This window comes from Zerene cesonia, chromosome 24 (genome assembly GCF_012273895.1).
Source record: "Zerene cesonia ecotype Mississippi chromosome 24, Zerene_cesonia_1.1, whole genome shotgun sequence".
Lineage (NCBI taxonomy): Eukaryota > Metazoa > Arthropoda > Insecta > Lepidoptera > Pieridae > Zerene > Zerene cesonia.
The window spans coordinates 2,392,204-2,412,460 of NC_052125.1; the positions used below are offsets into that span (position 1 = coordinate 2,392,204).

A 20,257-nucleotide genomic window follows, 5' to 3' on the forward strand; every position below is an offset into this window, starting at 1 on the left:
TCTTATATCGTTCTAGATAGGTCACCTGGTGGTTCAAATGACCCGTAATTTTTTCTATATGGGCCTGTAGTCTAATAACCTAACAATGTTAATAAAGTTTTGCCATCGGTTCAGTACTTTTTGCGTGAAAGAAAGAAAATGTTTTTAATTCTTAGTTTTTATAGCATTGAAATGCTTTATAAACGAAAAATTTTGAAAGAATTGAAAAAATTGACAACGTGAGGGTAATAAAAATCTGGGTTCTCAATAAGTACGTAGCGTGTGTTTTGTTTTCAACCGACCTCAAAAATTTACGTATGTTTCGACTAGACGCACCGATTTTAATGATTCGACTTTTATTTTTTTTCAGTGCAAGACATTCGAAAATCATCAAGTACTTCATGGTGCTTAGCACCTCTTTAGGGTGGGTAGTGACATCTCACCCGTACGCACACCTCGTTATCTCGAGCCACTTACTACTCCCCATACAAATGCCACGTACCTATTACACCCCCCCTTTCAATTGTGCGTGGGCCACCTACCTACTGCCTACACGACAACAGAGAGGAGGCAATGTCCTTCTGAAAAAGATCGTTTAAATATTCAAATATATTGAAAAACGTTCAGAGGTTCGTGAAAACAAACCGGTGAGTCACTATTATGTAATAACGTCCTATACTCTTCATACTATGCCTAATTCTAATCTTATCTCTACTTCACGAACTAAACCAAAACGACTAAACCCATTTGGCCGTAATCCTACTTCCTATCCTACTAATATTATAAAAGCGAAAATTTGTAAGGATGTGTGTGTGTGTGTGTTTGTTGCTCTTTCACGCAAAAACTACTGAACCGATTGCTATGAAATTTGGTGCGTAGACAGCTGGACAACTGGAATAACATATAGGAAACTTTTTATCTCGATATTCCTACGGGTGAAACTGCGGGGCACAGCTAGTTTGATATAAATTTCAGTACCGAAAAAGGGATAGTTCTCATCCCGTAAAACTCTCGTTTACTCAGGCGATGCCGCGGGAGCAGAGCTAGTTGTTTCTATGAATAAAAAGCATATAAATCGTTTTAAATAAAACTTAGACAGGGCGCCATTAGCACTCTGAGCAATCCCTAATCTACCGCGATAAAGATTTCGCGAGGACGCAGGAAGTAACCAGCTCCATCGCTCGATTCATATCGAGACTTAGACTAAACTCAAACTCAAACTCAAACACATATTTATTCAATTTGAATTATTATAGTAATCTAGCTGTGACCATGTAGCTTCAACAGCGCGGTCAAAATACTTTCATCTCATATTGTATGCCTTTGTGGGATGAATCTAATAAAATACTTTCAGAGCGGCAGCCTACCTCATAGTGCATATCCAAATTTCAAATTTCATCACGATCTGTCAAGGTGTTTGGACTGTGCGTTGATAGATCAGACAGTTAGTCGCCTTTACGTTTTATATATTATGATGACTCTGATTATCACTACAGTGTATAAAGAAAAGTCGCTTCTCGCGTCTGTCCTTATATATGTATGTATGCTTAGATCTTTGAAACAACACAACGAATTTTGGTTGGGTTAGTTAGTTTTTTTAATAGATAGAGTGATTCAAGAAAAAGGTTTATGTGTATAACAAAAATCTATTAATCTACCTACTAAGATTTAAACGTGTGCGAAGCCGCGGGCAAAAGCAAGTATAAGCATAAAGCCACAATATCTGCATCCAGCAAACAAATGACACGGCTCGGTCACACAACGGGACCGATCGCGGACGATATAGAGAGAGATGGAAATTTCTAGAAATTGAATTGTACCCGTACCGTATTTTAATAATGGTGTGGCCTGGTCTGTTGTGAATGAACGCCGATCGAATGAATAAAAATCGACGGATTTATTTGTGTACATAGTGCATACAGTGGTGGATTTACAAATTTTCAGGGTATAGGCTGAATAGTTTTTGCCGCCCTTGCCTCAACAATTGTCATTTCATACATTATTGTTACAATGCAACAATTTCGTTGAAATAGCATGTAAAATAATTTTTCGGTATATTTTTGAGCTAATCGAAGCTCAATGATGTAAGGGCGGGGTGGGGTTATGTATGCTATTTATGAGGTGAAAAAAAAACAAAAAAAAAAAAAAAAAATTCCCCAAATTTGCCGCCCTAGGCTCGAGCCTACTCAGCCTGCTGGTAAATCCGCCACTGAGTGCATAGTTAATTTTACGACTTTTTCATTTGTGACTAGCTGTCTCCCGCGGTTTCACCCACGTTGTATATCCCTACTAATATCATAAATGCGAAAGATACTTGCACCGTCTGATTCTTCATCGCGCCTAACTAATAAACAAATTTGGATGAAGTTTGATACAGATGTAGTATTTATATTGAAAATGGTTCGGAAAACGTAACCATAGGGAATAAACTTCGGTCTGTTTATTTATTCCTGAGTACGCAGGCGAAGACGCGAGCAGAAAGCTAGTCATGTTATATAGGTACATAGACCCTTGCCTCAATAAATTAACTATCTATCACTGAAATAAATTTTCAAATCAGATCAGTTATTTCTGAGATTACAGTTCAAACAAACAAACTCCTCAGCTTTATTATTTTTATAACACTAGCGGTCCGCACATGGCTTCGACCATGGTACATACATAGCTTACGTCACTTAGACTACATGCAGCTATCGAATGGCGAAAGAGTTTTTGAAATCGGCCCAGAGATTTTTGTGCAAAACAATCCAAATATACCAACACAAGGACACAAATAGTTCTCTCTCTCTCTCTTCACAATATTACTTTAGTAGTTAAGAAAATAGCAAAGATGAATATAATACACGATATTCAAATATTTCAGACTCCTTGGATTCGTTAATTTATGTAAAAAGCAGTTGTGGCTCAGTGTTGAGAACCTCGGACTTCAAAGTCGATAAGTCGGGGTTCGAGACCAGGCGAGCGTGCAGAAAATAAATTGATTTTTCAATTTATCTGCGCATGTAGATAACATCACCACTGCTTAAAACGGTGAAGGAAAACACCGTGAGGAAACCGGCATGTCCAAGAATCAAAAGTTCGACGACATGTGACATCTGCCAACCCGCACTTGACCAGCGTGTTGGATTTCGGTCTGAACCCTCATAGGAAGCCTGTGTCCCAGCAGTGGGAACATATAAGGGCTAATGATGATGAATTCGTAAATTTATGTAAAACTATAATAAGCAACCGGCAATCAGGAAGTCGCCTCGATTACACTCTTGCGCATTGAAGAGCACGTAAATCTATCGGTCTTGCGCCTGATTTCTTTCCGGTGGTGTCGGATTTCTCAACAGAAGACTGAGTACATAACATCGGATGAACACATGCACTATCTAGATTCTACTTGCCTGTGGTACATATATTGCTTACTAGCCACGCCCCACGTATCTCCCGCGTAAGTCCGTATCCCGTAGGAATATCGGGATAAAAAGTTGCCTATATGTTATTCCAGTTGTCTATTGTATGTATTGCAATCGGTTCAATAGTTTATGCCTGAAAGAGCAACAAACACACACACATATCCTTACAAACTATCGTATTTATAATATTATAGTAGGATAGGATATTGCGATGCTTTTCCTTCACCGTTTTAAGCAGTGGTGATGTTATCCACATGTGCAGATAAATTGAAAAATCAGTTTCATCAGTATTTTCTGTTCGCACGCTCGCCCGGTCTCAAACCTCCACTTATCGATTTTGAAGTCCGAGGTTCTCACCACTGAGCCACCACTGCTATATATATACATATATATATAGCTAGTTACCAAATGTACGTAATTCTTTCAGCAATGAGTAGCGTTACATCAAGATTCACACAACGGTTCATTTATCTCGAAATTTGTACACCGTTAACGGGCATAACCGTAACGCGTTTCGAGATTGTAACAATGAAACAACGCTGTTAGCGCGGCTCTCATAGTGATCTGTGAATGTTTATGTAAATGTTAACTGATATTAAAGAGATTTATCGACGCTTACATCGATAGCCGTTGGACAGATATTCGAGATAATGATTTGTTAGTGTATTTATCGCCAAATATTGTCGGGAAGTATGGGCGAAGTGGATGTAAATGCGCTTCAATTAGATAACTATCCTACTATCCTACTTCCTACTAATATTATAAATGCGAAAGTTTGTAAGGATGTGTGTGTGTTTGTTGCTCTTTCACGCACAAACTACAGAACCGATTGCAATGAGATTTTGTACGTCGACAGCTGGACTTACGAGGGTGAAAACGCGGGACGCCGTTAGTTTAGTAGATGTCCGAGTTTGCAATACGATACTAATAAACATTTAAATTGGCTTAGTTTTAACTAGCTTTCCGCCCACACGGGCGGTGACTACACAGTCAAAGGGGAAGATAGACAGGGCGAGTTTCACCCGCATATTACCCGTTCCCGAGATTTCCGGGATAAAAACTGTTTTGGGCGTCAAACTAACTTGGTCGCGATTTTCATTTATATGGTTCCGTGCTTAAGTCATGTAGAACATACAGACAGGGAGTTACTTTCGTATTTATAATATTAAAAGACTGAAGTGACTTACCTACTTAAATATTAATTGAATAAAAATTATCCTAATTCAACTTTTTATGCCATAAGCGGGCAACTGAAATCGTTCTGAATCTGAATCTAACTGCCCATCAACATATGCAAAGGTAGTCTTTGCGCATGCGCTACCCGCTTATAAGGAGTAAGGGATGTGGAAAGTGAAAAGGATTGACGACTGGAAAGAATGGACGTACTGGGAAGGGTGAGGAAATGGAAACGGGTTTTAACTCCTAATACCAGATTAAGGATGTGTGTGTGTTTGTTGCTCTTTCACGCAAAAACTACTGAACCGATTACAATGAAATCTAGTACGTAGACAGCTGGACAACTGGAATAACATATAGGCAACTTTTTATCCCGATATTCCGACGGGATACGGACTTACGCGGGCGAAACCGCGGGACGCAGCTAGTATTAACATACACATTCGACACGTCGCTACCTCGAACGAAGTCCATGATAATTCACAGCCAGGTAGCGGGAGGCGCGGGTCCCTCTTTACTCGCAAGGCATGCAACGTGACTAGATGTGAGATGATATTGAGAATATGAAACTACACTAAATTGAGCTGAGTTTATTTTTTTTCTATTTTCCGTCTCATGCATGTATCTAGACGTGATATAATGATACGTATAGCACGCGGAATTTTCTATTAATAGGTATTTATTCATATAACTTCAATAATTATAGTAGTAAATACAGGCATTTTTAGTAGTAAATACAGGGAACGACGACGACGACGACAATGTAGGTCTGGCACAGGAGGCTGATCGCTTGCATGCCCGTAAAGAAAATCGATAGATACAATAGCGAAACGGATGAGAGATGTCATCATAATAAAAATATACGCCCTATTTCAATTGCAACTGTTATTTTATAAACTAAAAGTTGCCTATAAATAAAAGTTCGAAAAAATAAGTACGTTTTGTTATAGTTACTTAACAATAACTGTATAATGTTCAATGGATTATAGTATACTAGCTGCGCCCCGCGGTTTCATCCGCGTAGGTCCGTATCCCGTAGGAATATCGGGATAAAAAGTTGCCTACATGTTATTCCAGTTGTCCAGCTGTCTACGTACCAAATTTCATTGCATTCGGTTCAGTAGTTTTTGCGTGAAAGAGCAACAAACACACACACACACATCCTTACAAACTTTCGCATTTATAATATTAGTAGGAAGTAGGATATAGGTAGGTAGGAATCCTAACTAAATTGACGTACCAGTTATAATACATAAATTTACTTAATACGGACGCACATCATTCATTGACCTCTTTTTCTGAACTTGAGTGACAATATTAAAATAGGATGATAAAAGTAAATCCACGCACGTCATAATCAATTCGCGAGAACGATATTGATTCATTGTTGAGTAAATTGAATGCTTTCATTTTATGATGCAATTTATATGTATTTCATAATTACGGCTTCCGTTTTCGCTCTTAATTGGGAGTAGATTTATTAATAAATTGAATTGGATGAAAATAATTTTTATAAAACTCATAAAACGCGCAGTGACGCAATAATAATTCTTAATACGACAACAACACATTAAATTCTCTATAGAGCCTCTGCGTGTTGGATCTGTGGCCCCCCGTAAGCCTTCCAAAAGACCGGGTGCTTTTCTTCTGGAGGTACCCGAGTATTATCTACACTAATATTATAAAGAGGAAAACTTTGTTTGTTTGTTTGTTTGGTTGTAACGAATAGGCTCAAAAACTACTGGACCGATTTTAAAAATTCTTTCACCATTCGACAGCTACATTATCCACGAGTAACATAGACTATATATGTACCACGGGCGAAGCCGGGGCGAACAGCTAGTGGAGTTATAAATCAGAGTGTTTGGTTGTTTGTTCCTCTTTCACGCCGTAACGGGGCGGTTTACGATATGATATTTTTTGTCTGGAGATAGAAGAGTAGAGAGTGTCATAGGGAATTGGCTATACGGACAAAGCCGCGGGCGGAGTGCGTATTAATTAAGTTTATTTATACCAACTAATAAGATATTTGGGCGAAATTATTTATTTATTTATAATGCTTTATTGTACAAACGTAGAAAGAAACAACGAGAACACAGTAAACAGAAAAAAAAGACATTGTTTGTACAAGAAGCGGCCTTATTGCTTAACAGCAATCTCTGCCAGGCAACCTGGATTGAAACAATATAATACGATGTTATTTAAAAGCATAATGACATTATAACGGATCATTTCACGCAATCGTGCGTCATTTCTAATATGGACACGTAGTAATGCTTTGCAATTGGCATGATAAATTTTTTTTATTACTTTAAGTTTAGACGATTCAAAAGTGCTTTTAAAAAAAGAATTCTATTTAAAAAAAAACGACGTTAAACGTAGCATTTTATGTTACATGTGTTTCAGTCAATACACTTTTGACTGCAAAACTGAGTCAAAAGCTCCGACTGTAGCATGGATATATACATATATATGTATTACTAACATACCTTACCATACCATACATTCAGATTATAAATTATTGGGATAATTAATCGAAATAAAAACTATCTTATATCTTAAGTTGGACGAAATTACACATAAAATGCCAAATTTCATTAAAATCGGTTGAGTTGGTGAAGAGTTCATTGGGAACATACCTACCTACATCATGACACTGAATTTTTATATATTTTAATGTGAACTGTATTATAGACAGTTTGTATTAATAATAGCTAATATTAAATTGTTGTTGTACTTTTTAACGATTTGTGCTGACTGTACGTGGAATTTACTCGAGCGTCTCGGAAACCTATTGAAATTCGTAGATAAGACGAAGACGCAAGAAAATAAAAGTCCTATAATGTTTTCAATTATAGCGGTGGAGAAAGGTTTTTCGATTTATTTTTTTCTAAAAAGAAAACCATGGCTATGGAAATATTCAAGTGCGTTAGATTTTGTTATTATGCATGCTCCAGCATGTCACTGAAATAAAATATCCATTATTCTTATGACTTTTATGGTAATTTCGTGGCTAAGAAGAAAGAGTAAAATTAAAAAAAAATATGACTCGACCGCGTCAGGGAAGGACCCCTACAACACAAGAAATCCAAATTTTGCTAATCTGACGATTTCAGCGTAAACATGAAGAATTATCGATATTTTTTAATTTCCTGCGGCCCTTAGTTTTTCTTGTGTTTGATTTTACGCGAGCATTTTACATTTAGAAAATAAAAACTTTTTAACGGATTTTAAACGCGATTTATTCATTATATCATTAACCCGACGTTTCGAACACTTTACAGCAAGCGTGGTCACGGGAGACTGCGCCCGGGAACCCACCAATATTAACTACTCATACCTTCTGGAGGTACTTAGTAATAGGTAAGGTAAGGTACCTTCCGTTATATTAATTTCGCTCGAGTAAATACCAAAATCCCCTCTTGGGGTCCCTCTACTATAGTTAAACATTGATATAAACGAGTCCAATAAAGAGATGTACCTACTACACAAATAATTGTGACACGGCCACCGCCCACAAGTGCTAGTGTATTAACCTGAGTATTAACAATAATAACGAGTCAACTATGGCAACTTATTATTCATCCCTTGAAATTGTTTATTGTTATTTTTAACCGACTTGAAAAAAGGTGGAGGTACTCAATTCAACTGTATTTTTGTGATTGATGATAACTAAGTAAATGATGGGTGAACCGATTTTGATTCTACAAGCAAACAATATATTATAATATTATATTATATTATATATTATGCTACTATGCTACTTGCTACTAAGGTTATAAATGCGAAAGTTTGTAAGGATGTGTGTGTGTTTGTTGCTATTTCACGCAAAAACTACTGAACCGATTGCAATGAAATTTTAATCCCGATATTTCTACGAGATACGGACTAACGCGGTTAAAACCGCGGGGCGCAGCTAGTATATTATAGACGCGAAAGTCTGTAAGAATACATGGATGTTTAAATTTTAGACATTGCTGTCTATCTGTTTGTCGTCCGTATGTCACCAGGTTGTATCAAATGAGACGTTATATACGACATTTGAAATTTTCACAGATGAAGCATTTCTGTTGCCGCTATAGCAGCAAAGTAAGCGAGGTTAAGCAACAGTTGGTGAGCTCATAACTTGGATGGGTGACCCTCATGGCATTTTTGAAGTTCTTCGTATTATAATAGTTTATTCGTACGGAACCCTTCGTCATGAATCCGACTCGAACTTAAGCTATTTTTATATTAGTAGGTTACTCTTATAGACGATCGAGCATGCAGTCATAATGTGCCTACATGTCATTAACATCACAGCATTCACTTTATCGTCTATATTTAGAGATTCTACGTATTGTAAGATCTAAATTTATTGCACACTAGTCTTTCGCCCTGAGGCTATTCGTGCTCTAGATATAATGTACCTCACGTACGTATGTACGTGTGAAGACATTTTTGAAATAAGGTATAAGTTTATTATACAAAGATTTTCCAATATAAAATAATGCCCATATTATTATGATAATAGTCCTCTATTGTACCCGAGGTTGTCTGGAAGAAATCGCTCTAAGCGATAAGACCGCCCATTGTACTTAGATGTAAGCTTTTATCTGTTTGTCTCTTTTCTTTTTCTTGAATGTTAAATAAGTGAATTAAAGAATTAATAAATAAAACGCTATTGTTTCCCTTATACAATAGAGGTATAAGAGAAAGATATATTCAGCATATGTATCCTTCTATATGGTGGGCGTTATGTACCCTTTTAAAAATTCGACATAAGAAAGGTATAACAAATTGGATTACTGAGGTGGCGTGAATGCGAAATAGGCAGGTTGCAGGAATCATCGAAGCGTATTTTATTATACACTTTCGTGAATTTTATTCTCGGAGGGTAGTTTTAGTTTTATTCCACTTCTTTGAAACTTTCTGTATTGGTCTTATGTAGTATTGGCTGATAGATTTTACATTGCCTATACGTTTTGTTAACTGTGAATACTAAATGAAAAAAATTTGCAATTTTTTTTTTTGTTTTTTATCACTTGTTGCATTGTACTACTACCTTAAACTACCTTTAAATGTAACAAATATACCTGACACTAACGCTAGATAAAAAAAAAAACCAGCCATTGTTTTTTACTCTATATTTAAACGAAACAAAAACATTACGTATCCAGCACTCACCTGATCCAGATCGATTTGCCGCAAGGGCGGCGGCGGCACCGACATCCTTACGTTCTGCGAGCTCATGCCGCTATATCATACACACGATTGCACCGACGTACACAATTTGTGATATACTATCATGCGATATATTACACTAACACGAGATCACGTTCACTATTTACAGTAGCATAATTTGTTGTGGGTCCTTCCGAACGCCTGTCAGCTGGGTAGTGCTTGAAGATTCTGAAAAAAAAAAAAAATTGTTAGATTTTTATTTTGTGTAAATTCGGTGGGGAAGTGGTTGTAAACTAAGTATTTTCTTGTGTTTGATTTTACGCGAGTATTATACATTTAGACGGGCAGACTGGTCTCCAACCACGCTCGCTGTAAAGTGTTCGAAACGTCGGGTTAATGATATAGTGAATAAAAAGCGTTTAAAATCCGTTTAAAAGTCTTTTTCTGGTTGTAAACTGTTTTTATTTGTACTCCTAAGTGAGGGTGTCTTGCAAAAACATCGTTGCCAGGGTCAGGTTACGTCAAATATACATAGTGAATTATTAAAACAGATTCACTTCAATATCTCAATAGTCTCATCTTGGAAGGTAGGTATCATGCTAAATGTTAGCTTGTACATTCTATACCTAGATAAATGTTATTATTTTGGGGTATTTATTTAATAAATACAGTTCATAAATATAATACATAATACAGTCAAAAATCATAAACTTTACCTCTTTATAATGCGACTATAGATTATAAATAAAGTTAATATAAAACCTTTTCATCATTTGAATTATGAAAAAATGAAAATCTAATAACTGAGAGAAACCATGAATAATATTTAATTTCAATTGAACTGAATGTGAAAGGTTTCATAATTGCAAATTCATACAGATATTTCTTTTGAATAGATTAAATTTCAAAGCAAATTAAATCAATACAGAATACATCGGTTCTTTTAGTAGTTTAGAGATACTGTTTCATTCCTGTAGTATTGAAATGTTTTATCAAAAGAACCAAATCGAAATATCTATACACCCTCAAACACACACACACACAGTGGAAATGATTTATCAAAAGGACCAAATCAAAATATATATATACACCCTCAAACACACACACACACACACACAAACATATGAATCTGCATAATGGTGTATTGATCAAAGGAATCATACAAACACACTAGTTATTGACCTGCGTAAAATTTGGATCAAAAAATATATACAGCCAATGTAACTGAGTGACCACTTCCTTGGTGCAAGTAGGGGGTCTAATAAACCAATATGTTTGACACATTGTCTCATGTAACAAGACATAGAAGGCCGATCATCTACTTGTCCATAAAGAAAATTGATCAGTGAAACATATGTATATCAATTGCCCCATACTTCACTAGGGGACACGGGACTTCATACATATGTAACTCAGTAACAATATATCTTTGTACTGATGTAGAAATTTACAAATAGTTCAGAAGATTCAATGTCAGAAAATTTGCTCTAATTTAATGGACACAAGCTTCCTATAGGGAATTTGCTAACATAATAACTCAGACACAACCTTAAGTTTAAGTTTATAGGTGTATGTTTACGTGTTTTATTGATGAAGATAAGGAATAAGTTTCTTTCTTTAAAAGTGTTGTCTCAGAAATAAGAGGACCTATTTTAAAAATTTCTATCGCCGTTGGATCTCAGAGCGGTAGAGGATACATATGTAACATAGGGAAAGCCAAGGCAGATTGTTATTGGTGATTATATAGGAATTCTATCAATGACAGATGCCACGTTAAATTTCATCTTTATAAAACTACTTATGTGTAGGACAGTAAGTTGGTTTTGACAAACTACACTGGTAGGATATGTATTTATAGATAACACAAGTTAGCCTGTAATTATATCATAATCTGTGTAAGTTACTGGGCTTCATTATATGAATCCATAATATTACCCAAACACAGAAGACCTATGAAGTATCTATGCAGATATTATAATGCACATAGGCTTAATACTATGTCTGACAAAGCTATTAGTATAGACAAATGTAAAGGAGGGTGGAATTCTACCAGTCTACACAACAATGAACGAGTTCGGAAAGTTGTGTCATGTTTTGGAAAAAAAATTATAAGCATGATTCAGATAAATGTGTCATTACAAATTGTGCTGAAATTAATCCTTAACCTAAAAAATGGTTATAACTTTGAAACAATGTGAGTATTTTTTGAGAAAACTAATTTGAAGCGGATGATCACCATCTCCAGCATATACATCACTTTTGTTAGACCTCAGTTGCTTGGCTTTTCGATATTAAGCTGGTCAATTACATAGACGAAATATAACAGAAGATATTTCTAGTAAATAGAACAATTACTCTTACATCACATTAAATCTAATTTTTAGTTTAATAGCATTGAAATTTTCTATTCTTTCAAAATTTCACATTAAATCTTTCACCACATCCATATGTTTAATCCATTAAAGATAATATTTTTTTAAATGCAGAAAAAATACATAGTTTTCAAATATTATACACATTGACTTGACCTTTTATCATTACCTAGTATGTTTAATGTGGAAGTTTTTAACATTTAGATATGTTAATTAAGTGTCACATTGGATAAAATTTGGGTACCAGGTATTCCAGATAAATATTTCATGCTTATGTAATTTATCCACTTACTAACTTGCTACTCTTTTGCTTAAGTGGATAGTGGGGTATTCGGAATTAATTTATGTTATAATATTCATTGTTTTTATGTTGATAGTCAGCATAATTTAATAATAGAATAAAATACATAGATCTAAATATAAATCAATTCGATCCATTCCATCTGTATATAGAAAAGTGTTGTGTCACAGAGCATCTCTTCCGAAATGTCTTGACAAATTTTTATGAATTTTGTGATTATTATTACTAAGATTTTATATATTATCCCTTAGAGATTCACAGATCAAGGTCAGGTAGTTTATCTATACTAATAATATAAATTAAAATAGTTCTTTTATTTGTTTGAATACACTTATCCCAGGAACTGCTGAAACTATTTTGAAAATTCTTTCACTTATACATATATGTGTGATCCCCGAGTGCTATAGGCAATATATTATGTACCAAGGGTGAGGCTAGAGTAGACCACTGGTTTCTTCTAGTCAACCCAGACCACCTCACTAATTCTTACAGTATTTCCATAGGTAAAATCATACTGTTCACTACATTGAGGGGACAAGTGTGTCTTTAATAAGCACATTATATATTTTGTTTCCAAATGTATAAGTATTGAAAAAAAAACAAAATCATCAGAGTTATAAGTGAAGACAAAGACATGATATGACTGATAACAAGATAGAGATCAGTAATAATCACGATTTTGATATAAGACAAAAGAATGTATATAGTAAAACACAGTATTATTAAGTAAGCAATAAAAATGTCATATTTATGAAATAAATTAAAAAAACTGAAAACGAATTTTTATAAAGGGTCGTGCATTTCCTTATATAAAGAGTTAAGAATATCTTTTTCCCACACAGTACATTAAACAATGCTTACATAAGAAATATCGATTTCTACCAAATATAACGCATAATACGACTCGATGCAATTGAAAAAACTCGTCAAGACAGCAATCAGGTATAACTGCATTCAACTCATCAAACAACAGTTAAAGACTTTATTCAGGCGTAAACTGTGTCATATTACCATATTGTTAACAACTACGCAAGAAAGTTAATGCTGCGACAATCGAACCACACATTTAACTTATTCTTTCTACCCGCGAAAAAATAATTGCAAACTAGCGGGAAAATAACGTCACAGAATCACGAACAATGAACGTTGAAAAAGTAAAAGTGTATAACATTCGACAAAGGAAGAGATTTTGCAATCAACAAGGGCAAATCAAAACATGTTTTTTTTTTCTTACCCGTCTAGACATACCTCTATTGTATAAAGACAGATCACTCTTTATGGCACGGTTTTGAACACAAAATATGCACTGACAACGCACACTTTTAATAATATAAATTTATATTTTATCAACAGATTTCGATCTCTTAACTTTTTCTGTAGATACACTGTAGACTTGTGCATCACCTGAATTTACCTTCTGTCAATTGTCAGTTTGTTATAATACTACAGAATAAAATACGACTCAACTTTTACTGTTTTCATGTATATTACACGTAAATCTTAATTTGTTTAGATTATACTTACGTATCAAGCACCCGTTTTACACTGTCATCGACCACATTTCACTTTAGGATAAAACACCAAGTACAAAAGTAATTTATTTAGATTACTTTATGTTATGTCGCAATATCTTCTTGTGAAGAATAAATTTGCATTACTGTGAAATGTTAATAAATAGGCCTTGTTTCAGTTAAACCATTTCACGTAGTCAAATCACCACAAATGAAAAGAAAAATACAGGAAAGAGCAAGAACATGCCAATAGTTGAGAGAAGAATATTGATTATACGTATCAACGATAGGTGGCGCTATTGATGAGTATATTTTTGGCTGCGTTCAGTATTAATAAATTTTAAGCAAAGAGTTCTAGGCAAAATTTGTGTACGTACGTACATAAAAATCTGTTTTTGGTTTAACCACCCTCCAAATTTAACAAAAATGTCTAATTATTGATACAAATATTTTTTTTTTGTATTTTACATGAATATTTTTTAATAGATGTGGAATCCGTGGGGGTCGCGGACGAATTATAACCAGCTCTCGTAGCTCCATCACTAAAGCGTCTCGACTTAACACAGTGGGGTCGATAGGTCTCCAACACGGCTTTTTCTCTAGAAACCGTGGGTATCTAGATAAGATTTCCCTACTTAAAAAACGAAAAAAAAAGACGTGGAATCTGTGTTAAAAAAGCAGTAATTTTTAAATATTTGCAAAGAATAGGATCTTTTTATTATTCTATTTGCTTTTTCAGTTAAAATAGGTACCTAATATAATATTCTGTGTCAAGTCATAATATAATCTGCTGACACAGCGGGATTTTGTTGATTATTATTCATATTATTATTGTTTTACAGATTTGACAATTGACAGCTGATGTTTTGAAACATTCGAACACTGCAACTGCAACAAGGAAGAGGGATTAAAAATTTGAAAAACCATAAGTTGTTATATATATTATTAAAATTTCAATTGCGTCCCGAATATAAGTAATATTACAACAAATAAACAATGTGTTATGTGATTATAACCGGCCGAAGTCTGGCATGGCTACTTTTAAGTTTGGTTGCCTTTATGCTAATTTTAACCGGTATTATGACGCCCAAGTGGTTAATGGGTCAACCCATAGTCGTAAATGAAAACAATATAACAAGCTTCTATGTTCCGAGCGTAGGGATTTATAATAGGTAAGTGCATTTTTTGTTATTAAATATAAGCATACATAAATCGTCGTGCCCTATTTGTGAATTCTTTCCGTCCCTCACATCCTTATTAAATCAATTCATGATAATAAGATTAATATTATTGTGCACTATAACTTTCATCCGGGATTTCAAATGAAAGATTATCTTGACTAGATGTGTTTCTAAATGCAATAGCAAGTTCTATGTTTAAAATGATTATATTTTGTTTTTTCAGGTGCATTCGTATGGCACACGATCCCAACAACTGTGCCCCATTCTCATTTTATGGTCTGGCTACAGATTCTAATGTTTATCCTACACCTTGGAAGGCAGCTATGTTTTTCTTGTCTCTATGTAAGTTATCTTGAAGTTGCTCTAATAATTTGTTTGAGATTTAACAACAGACTGTACTGTGGTGTTTAAAGTATTATATGGAAAATAGATTTTACACATCCTAAAACTGATCAGGATTGTTCCTGAGATAAGTGCTTTCAAACAAACTAAAAATCTTTTCAGCTTCATATTTATTAGTTTAGATGAAACTACTATATGCAGTTCTTAGCTTAAGATAATTTACTGACATACTGTTTTATATGCAAAATAAAATTCCACATTGGGTACATGTCAATAGCATCATCACAAATCACATGTATGTTTGGTAGAGGTGAATTTCCTGTTATATATCTTTTCTTATCTCGGTGGTGAATGTGGTGATGATTTTTTTTTTTATGTTATAGTCGGCAATGGAGCTGGTGGGTCGCCTGATGGTGCTACCACCGCCCATGAACATTTGGAGAGGTGTAAGGTCGATTGCAGACCTTACGCCTCTTCAAATGGATTGCCGACTTCAAATGGGAAAGGGATTAGGAAAGGACGAGAGGAATAAAGGAAAGGCCAGGGAAGGGTAGGGAAGAGGATATGGGCCTCCGGCTCCCCCACTCACCGAACGAAACACAGCAGTATGCTATTTCACGCCGGTCTTCTGTGGGGGTGTTGTACTTCCCCGGTGCGAGCTGGCCGAATTCGTGCCGAAGCGTGCTCGACTACCACATAGAAAATGATGATGACGATGTAGGACTTAAATCAAAATGTTATAGGTTTCAATTCGGCATCAAACAAGAATCAAATTTATTCCATGTGTTCCTGTGCATTATATTATATTCACATCATCACTGCAGGAAACATTAAAGGAAAACATAGCGATAAAACTGGCAAGACCAAGAATTATAATAGTATATTTAATCTGCCAAACTTCACTTGCACAGCCTGGTGGATTGGCCTAAACCTTTATAGGAGGCCTGTGTCCCTGCATTGAGAACAAATATGGGCTAATTACGATGATGATAATGTGATTATATCTTTTCCAGGTTCTGCCACACAATTTTCAACAGTGCTCGCTGGTGTGCTTGCATGTTGTGTCCAATCTGTATTTAAGAAGAGTGTGATTTCACTGGCTGGCGCTACGCAGGCTCTTGGAGGTAGTTCATCCTACTAATATTATAAATGCGGAAGTTTGTGAGGATGGATGTATGATTATGTGTTGTGTACTTTTGTTACTCTTTCATGTGAAAACTACTAAACCGATTGCAATGAAATTTGGTACGTAGATAGCTGGACAACTGGAAAAACACATAGGCATCATTTTATCCTGATATTCCTATGGAATACAGACTTACACGGGTGAAACCGCAGGGCGCAGCTAGTTCTATATATATGTATATAGATTCTGTGCTGATTGTTTATGTAACAGTTAAAGCCTGTATTCCATTTCTGCATCCTGTATATGCTTTTCTCTTAGATCTATTTGTAACGAATTGCCTTTGATACAAATCTAGAATTTACTAATTTATGTCTTAAATTGGTTCATGTTGATTTCTGTTTAAGTGGGAAACGCCCTAAGGTCCATCTCACATACTGTTGATTCAGAGTCGACCTAAAAAAAAGCTTGATGCTTTTAATATGATTTTCCAGTTACATATTTTTAAAAAAGAAAAATTAATATGCACATTATTTGGTTTCATATGTACACAGATAATGGGTTAAAACTTACACACTTGATAGATACCTGTATCACTACATAGTATAAAACAAAGTCGCTTTCTCTGTCCCTATGTATGCTTAAAACTTTAAAACTGCAACAGATTTTCATGGGTTTTTTTTGAAATAGGTAGAGTGATGCAAGAGGAAGGTTTATATGTATGATAAGATCTATTACTATTCCAAATTAATGCATGCGAAGCCGGTAGCAAATGCTAGTATTTATATAAATATCAATTAGTTGTTTTAAAAGTTAGCAACCTCTACTTTAGATTGATATTGAAGAAGAATTTTGTATTTGAATATTTTATTAATCCTATTAATATAATATTATTTCAGGTCTCTTTGGAGTCCTAGGTCTGCTACTCTACCCCTGGGGCTGGGGTGCTCCTCGCGTTAAGCGACTGTGTGGCGAGTACTCCGAGCCATATATACCGGGAGATTGCTCTATTGGTGAGTTTTCCTTTAACTGAGTGAGTTTGCCAGTGATTGTGTGAGTTACATATTAATTGAGTTCCATATTAATTGAGTTTGGGCTTTTTAATGAGTGAATCAGCCGATAATTAAGTTAGTTATATTTTGATTGAGTTAGTTGTATATCACTACTTTATTGAATGAGTTATTTCATAGAATGAATAATATATCTTTGTCATGTTGTATCTTAAAAATAATTAACGATAGCATGACGCGTGTCTGGGAGTCTGATTTTTCAACAAGTTTAAAATTATAAAACCTGTAATGTTGATGCAAAATTTTATATATATTTTTTTTAGAACTCACGAAGCAATATAGAAATAAAAAGTTTAAAAAATTTCCAAGAAAATGACAGACTGGTTTTTATCATACGAAACGACTCACTTAAAAGATAAACATTCTTTTATATTTCAGGATGGGCTCTCTACGTCACGGCGATGGGTGTGGCCCTCGTATTTTTGGCCAGTGCTCTCTCTAAAACAGCGGACAAAGCCGCCAACTCCGATAAAGTGCAATTTCAAATGGACGAAGGGAAACAATTGATTTGCCTCGCGTAGATGTAAGATATTTTTGGAAAATTTTTCGTTCTGTGTGGAGGTTTTGATATATAAATATGTACAAAGAGTACTTTTTTATAAAATCTATTTGTTTATGATCAGTATAATTTTTTATTGACTGAATTTTTACAAGTTAGATCTGACTTTTTTGATATTATCATCCATGAAACGACTTTATATATTTATTTTTTAGGTTACACATATTCAGAAAAATAAGCTATGGAACTCAGGTATATTATATTAGTGTAATAAAAATAATCATACAAAAAATAGTGTTGTGATCATTAACAGCATAAAAGAGTGTCTATATGTATGTAGTTTAAAAATATACTTTTGTTGTCTATGGTAGTTTGTACTATCAACCCATAGATTCCAAACCCAAAGGGTAGAATGGGATCCTATTACTAAGGCTTTCCTATCGGTCTGGCTGTCTGTCCGTCTGTCAGCAAACTGTATCTCATGAAACGTAATAGTTAGACGGTTGGAATTTTCTGCGATGATGGTTATCTATTGCCGCAATAACAACAAATAAAAAAAAACGTTACGCACAAATTTTTAAGCACTTGCTCTTTAACCAATTTGCGGAACCCTTGCTATCGCGAGTATGATATATATTTTACAAAATTTATCGTAATTAAATATAACTAGGATCATACAAATTTATAGATAGAATCAGTTAGGTTTTTCGAAACGCGGGTTTCAATGGAACGACGCAAGTTATGCATGAAGTTAGTGGTTTGTAGACAAGTAACTAATTTCACGCATAACTTGTGAAAGCGCGCTATTGGTCGAGTAAAAAGTGCGGGAAAATGAAAAAAAAAAAAAACTAGATATTTTTTTTTCTCCTTTACGGCAATAAGTTTCAACTATTTGCCAGTGTCAAGTTTATAACTAGATTTTTTGTATGACCACACTGATTCTCGCGTTTCACAGAATCTCACTTGACCCCGTTTAGAGTATTTTGCATCACAAACAAGTATGGAGATTATTTTACTTTAATTTAAGATTTTAATATATATACGGTTAATAATAAATAATGAAATAGACTGAACCAGGCTTCCATTTTAAAAAGAGATTTATGCGCATTTACAATGTATGTAATGTTACACTAAATATAAGATGAATTATAATACTCATATTGGTGTCAGTGAATTTGAAATATAAGGTAATAATTTATATAATCTTTACATTATATGAACGTTTTATTATGTTTACTGTTATAGAAGGTTTACTGTCTCAGTTTTCTGATTCCCAGTAAAAGAAAAAATATACAATATTATATAACTATAGATTTATATTTAATGATTAAGAACGTTTAAATATTTTATTATGTTTAACTAGCGATACATATAACAGTCATTTTAAAATATATATAATTTTTAACGGATTTCACTTGTTAAATGTCACGACTCGGAAGATTTGCAAACGACCTCGCGCCTCTCCAAATGTTCATGGGCGTTGGTAGCGCTTACCATCAGGCGACCCACCAGCTCCATTACCCACGGTGACATAAAAAAGTAGTTAATTATATTATGTTTCTTACAACTACACTTTATTGTAAAGTCAGACTTACTCAATATAATATAGTTTAAAATCCGTTAAATATATTGAAATGTATTACACTCACATTACACACATAAACAAACAAAATTATTATATGTATGAATAAAAAATGTGTTGACGCACACGAAAGAAGTGATAACTAATATTATTCGAAAGCAAGATAAGCTGGTGCCGTAACGCGTTACGTAACGAACCGGTTTACTCATCAATTAGAAGTTATCACTTCCATATATTTGTATTTAAATCTTACTGTTATGCATGTGTTATATGTGTGCCATTTATGTAGAAAATAATTATATTATAAATTTGAAACAGTACATTTAAGCGGTTATAACGGTAATTAACGGTTGATGGTCTTTTCATAGTATTATTAATTTTTTATTATTTATTACATTAAGGAATACCAACACGACATACACGGATAACATAGATAGAGAGTTTTATAAAATTAAACAAACAAATACTTAGTGCTGTCACAATTATAGGCAACCACTACTAATAAAAAGTATCGCTCTAGAATATTCTCTCTTGGGATATTGATCATAAAGCAGTGA

General features: G+C 34.4%; 2 protein-coding genes across 3 annotated transcripts in view; one reads left to right on the top strand and one right to left on the bottom strand.

Moving 5' to 3' along the window:
• LOC119836546 (cullin-1) overlaps positions 1–14,156 on the bottom strand; it is a 37,078-nt gene extending 22,922 nt beyond the window's left edge. Inside the window, exons 1-2 of one of the 2 annotated variants that reach the window (XM_038361921.1) lie at positions 13,917–14,156; positions 9,723–9,947 (exon numbers count right to left, since the gene is read on the bottom strand). In XM_038361921.1, the coding sequence (XP_038217849.1) occupies positions 9,723–9,788 (66 nt within the window). In that variant the 5' untranslated portion in view covers positions 9,789–9,947; positions 13,917–14,156. Of the gene's footprint in view, positions 1–9,722; positions 9,948–13,640; positions 13,798–13,916 lie in introns of those variants that run through there. The other variant, XM_038361922.1, reaches the window with a different exon arrangement.
• Positions 14,157–14,745: 589 nt separating this feature from the next.
• Positions 14,746–18,939, top strand: LOC119836547 (LHFPL tetraspan subfamily member 2a protein). Its single transcript, XM_038361923.1, has 5 exons — positions 14,746–15,075; positions 15,308–15,426; positions 16,440–16,550; positions 17,449–17,562; positions 17,998–18,939. The coding sequence occupies exons 1-5, from the start codon at positions 14,900–14,902 to the stop codon at positions 18,138–18,140; spliced, it is 663 nt and encodes a 220-aa protein (XP_038217851.1). The 5' UTR covers positions 14,746–14,899; the 3' UTR covers positions 18,141–18,939.
• The last annotated feature ends 1,318 nt before the right edge of the window (positions 18,940–20,257 follow it).

Excerpts from the sequence above, each read along its gene's own strand:
- LOC119836547 (XM_038361923.1), top strand. The coding sequence starts at position 14,900 with ATGTGTTATGTGATTATAACCGGCCGAAGTCTGGCATGGCTACTTTTA. Across the intron at positions 16,551-17,448 it reads CGCTACGCAGGCTCTTGGAG|GTCTCTTTGGAGTCCTAGGT; the intron begins GTAGTTCATCCT and ends ATATTATTTCAG. Across the intron at positions 17,563-17,997 it reads ACCGGGAGATTGCTCTATTG|GATGGGCTCTCTACGTCACG; the intron begins GTGAGTTTTCCT and ends TTTATATTTCAG.